The sequence below is a fragment of the Argentina silus genome (genome assembly GCF_951799395.1).
Source record: "Argentina silus genome assembly, chromosome: 7".
NCBI lineage: Eukaryota > Metazoa > Chordata > Actinopteri > Argentiniformes > Argentinidae > Argentina > Argentina silus.
In genome coordinates this window covers 23,511,411-23,515,332 of record NC_139661.1, presented here as the reverse complement: position 1 = coordinate 23,515,332, position 3,922 = coordinate 23,511,411, and the positions used below count along the sequence as shown (strand labels likewise).

Genomic DNA, 3,922 nt, shown 5'->3' with positions numbered 1-3,922 from the left:
TGGTATGATGTGGTGATGTGGTCTTGTGTGTTTCAGAGGACGTTGACGAGGAGAAGACGGGAGGGGGTCAGGACGTGTGGTATGATGAGAGGGAGGGAACCGTCTACAGCTACGCCTACTTCCACTTCGTCTTCTTCCTGGGTTCTCTCTACGTCATGATGACCGTCACCAACTGGTTCCAGTAAGTACACACACACCACACACACACACACCACACACACACACACACACACACACACACACACACACACACACACACACACTGACACACACACCCACACACCACACACACACTGACGTGCACACACACACACACACACACACACACTGTAAGAAGAAGCAGGGTTTTAGGGGGGCATGTCCGTACCTGTGATATCTCAGGACATATGAGTTGTTGTACTGTATGTCGCTGTATGTAAGTGTGTTAATGCACCCTGTCTGTCTCTGTCTGGTAGCTATGACAACCATAAGATAGAGAAGCTGTTGGATGGGAGCTGGTCGGTCTTCTGGATCAAGATGGCGTCCTGCTGGGTCTGTCTCATCCTCTACATGTGGACCCTGGTCGCCCCCATGGTCTGCCCCAAACGCTTCGAGGCCTAGGACACGGACACACACACACACACACACACACACACACACACACACACACACACACACACACACACACACCTAGGGACCACCAAACATCCCCCTCCCTTCTCCAACATGGTGTGTCTTATATACTACAAACGCTCGGACCACCAACCAACGTCCCCCGGCCCTGGAACACAGCCCGACACTACCTTCAGCTGTCTACATGGAGTTTTTAATGCCTTTTTGTTTTTGGTGTTGTTGTTTTTTTTTATTACAATTTTGTACCAGTTACATAATCGCTTAAGCTATTAATGCCTTGAAGGCAGGTCATGTCTGTCTCTTTTTCTACCATTGATTCATGGAGTCGTTTCTGTTACCTAAAGGGTTGGGATTCCACACAGACCCTCGGGGGAGCCTTTGGTGAGACAGTGGGGAGTGGGTTGAGAGGAACTCTTACTGCAGTTTTAAAGCCTATAGAGGTGCCCTCCATCGGATGGCAGTGCCCAGCACCCCTTGACTCCCAGGAAGGTCCAACCCTGTGTACATGTTCTGCTTACATGTGTAGTTTGCATGTTCCGCTACAGTTTCCAATGATCTTCCTCTGGCCCCTTTGGGCCGGAGTTGTTACAGACCTCCAATCTGTACAGTCGGACCATGAAGGTAAAGTACAGGGTTGGGCTCAGTTCTACTTCTATTCAGACAATGTACGAGATTGATTGATTGAGAAATATTTATTTTCAACGGGGATTTTTCAGTGAATTGGAGTTTGTGTTAAATTCCCAGCCGACTGAACAGTGACAGAAGTGAACCCAGCCCTGGTAGAAATCATCTCTCAGGCCCACATATCAGCTGGATGTGGTTTTGTTTGTTCTATTGCAGATTTTCTAGAAGACGTTTTTCTATGCAATTAAACAAGCGCTGTCATTGGTTGTTTTTTCAGTTTCGTGTTGCCTGTCCCTTGGGTGCTCGTCTGTGTGAAGCCCCCTAGAGGAGATGTGCGGTATTACCAGTAGACGGGACAGATCCTGTTGCTGCTCCTTTTGAGCCACAGGTTTTATTAGTAACTTGTTCTTCGTTTGCACACTAGTCTCTGGCGTTCTTGTACAGCCGTGAGTTTTTTTCCAAATTCAGCTTGTCTGAGGTCACCGAGTGATGCCAGCAGAGGACTGTGGGACCATTAGGGATGAGGAGAGGGATGAGGAGAGGGCTGAGGAGAGGGCTGAGGAGAGGGCTGAGGAGAGGGCTGAGGAGAGGGCTGAGGAGAGGGCTGAGGAGAGGGATGAGGAGAGGGCTGAGGAGAGGGCTGAGGAGAGGGATGAGGAGAGGGATGAGGAGAGGGCTGAGGAGAGGGATGAGGAGAGGGATGAGGAGAGGGCAGAGACACAATCATCCAGAACAGTTTGATTCCGGAGCGTTTGCCAGAGGTAGATCTCCCAAAAGAAAAATGGCCACACTGAAGTTGTACTGCACAGTCCACACCCACTTGTGTGGAACAGGGAAGGATAAAGAGGTTCTCCTTTACTGCCAGAATAACTGTTTTCTAGTGACAGCATCGGTCTCTGGTGGCATCAGTCTTCACTAACAGTGTGAATATCTCAGTTAGAGAAGGTGCACGCCCTCTACAGTTCCAGTCCAAAGGTTGGACACACCTTCTCATTCAATGGTTTTTCTTTAATTTGATTATTTTCTACATTGTAGATTAATATTGAAGACATCAAAACTATGAAGTAACACATATGGAATTATGTAGTTAAACAAACCAGAATATGGTTTATATTTTAGATTCTTTAAAATAGCCACCTCTTGCTTTGATGACAGCTTTGCACACTCTTGGCAAGGTGTGTCCCAACCTTTGACTGGTGCTGTATGTCTTACTTCCACACTGCTCTGGTGTAGTCAGACCTGGTCCCATTGGTCCCATTGGTCCCTGACCCCTTTCTGACCAGGAAACCAAGGGGAATGGGTATTCAACCAGGCCTCAGTATGAAGCTTATCAACACTGGTTGTTGATTTTTTTTTACTAACTGAACAAAACCCTAAAATGACACTTGAGCAACCATTCTCCAGAATTACAAACCCCTTCTTCAGAGGTTATAGATACATACAGCCATTGGAGCATTTGTTATTGAAGTTTTGAAGTTTTTTTTTTTGTTGCTATTATTGTACAGAATGTCAACTCTAAGTGCTTTCTTTTTAGTTTTTCACAAGCAACAATGAATAAATCAATGTTAATATGTTCTTCTATTGTCTTACTTCCAACCCTCTGGTATATAATCCTGCTGATATTAACATTATCCATGAACACATTGGTTCAATAGAGCTAACCCTTATCTATTTACCAAAAATACATGGATGAATGAATTAACAATGTGATTTGTAACATCAGGTCATCAGATGATTTAGTGAGTTTTCCTCCAATGTTAGTCATCCATTGTCATCCATTGTCATGCATATTTATGCCCTGAATTATTCACTGTGACTAACCTCTGACCCCTCTGGTATGAGATGTCATGAGTATGCTGCCATACCTGGCTGACATGTCATCCCATTTTCATTTGACATGATTAAGATGACCACTAAGTGTGTGTACCGGTATACAGTGGTGTGTGTGTGTGTGTGTGTGTGTGTGTGTGTGTGTGTGTGTGTGTGTGTGTGTGTGTACTATGTTAGTGAACACTCAGCTGTAGGCCTGTACATATGTTTACTTTATCCTTTCAATAAATGTGTGTTTATTATGGGCTGTGGTCCATTGAGTTAGATCACATATCGGGTGTTTACCAAATGCTCAGGAAGTTTATTTTATTTTATTGAACAACAAATACAATATATGACATGTATGGGCTATTAGGAAGTAAAGTAACAATTTATTTAACTAATTTCTTTTCTTTTCCCCACAACTGCCATGAAGAGTAATGTACCTTGTACCACTTCCTCCCTAAGAATCAACCATGTCCACATGCAACTACAAGTTCATCACTACAATAACAGTTTCTGAGCGTGTTGCTGCTCCAGACAGACACCCACAGTACTAGTATATATATACTAGTATATAACCACAGTACTAGTATATATATACTAGTATATAACGCCCCAGATCTGACGCCTCTGATGACCCTAACCCTGTTGAGTATGTCGGTCCTCACACCAGTCTGAGGGCTAATAATCTGAATAATACACTTCATCTATAAAGCATTTATAAAGCATTTATAAAGCATTTCACACTAAGTCATGACTGAAATTCCCCTCTTCTCCCAAGCCTCTTTGCTTTCTCCTTCCTTTCCTCTCTATCTTCCCCCACCCCCCCACCCCCGTCCCCCCCCCACCCCCCCACCCCACCCCCCCCCCGCCT

General features: G+C 44.9%; 1 protein-coding gene across 2 annotated transcripts in view; it reads left to right on the top strand.

The window, feature by feature from the left end:
- serinc5 (serine incorporator 5) overlaps positions 1 to 949 on the top strand; it is an 18,410-nt gene extending 17,461 nt beyond the window's left edge. For both annotated transcript variants that reach the window (XM_083673175.1, XM_083673174.1), the window contains exons 11-12: positions 37 to 181; positions 456 to 949. In XM_083673175.1, the coding sequence (XP_083529301.1) occupies positions 37 to 181; positions 456 to 600 (290 nt within the window). In that variant the 3' untranslated portion in view covers positions 601 to 949. The remainder of the gene's footprint in view (positions 1 to 36; positions 182 to 455) is intronic.
- The last annotated feature ends 2,973 nt before the right edge of the window (positions 950 to 3,922 follow it).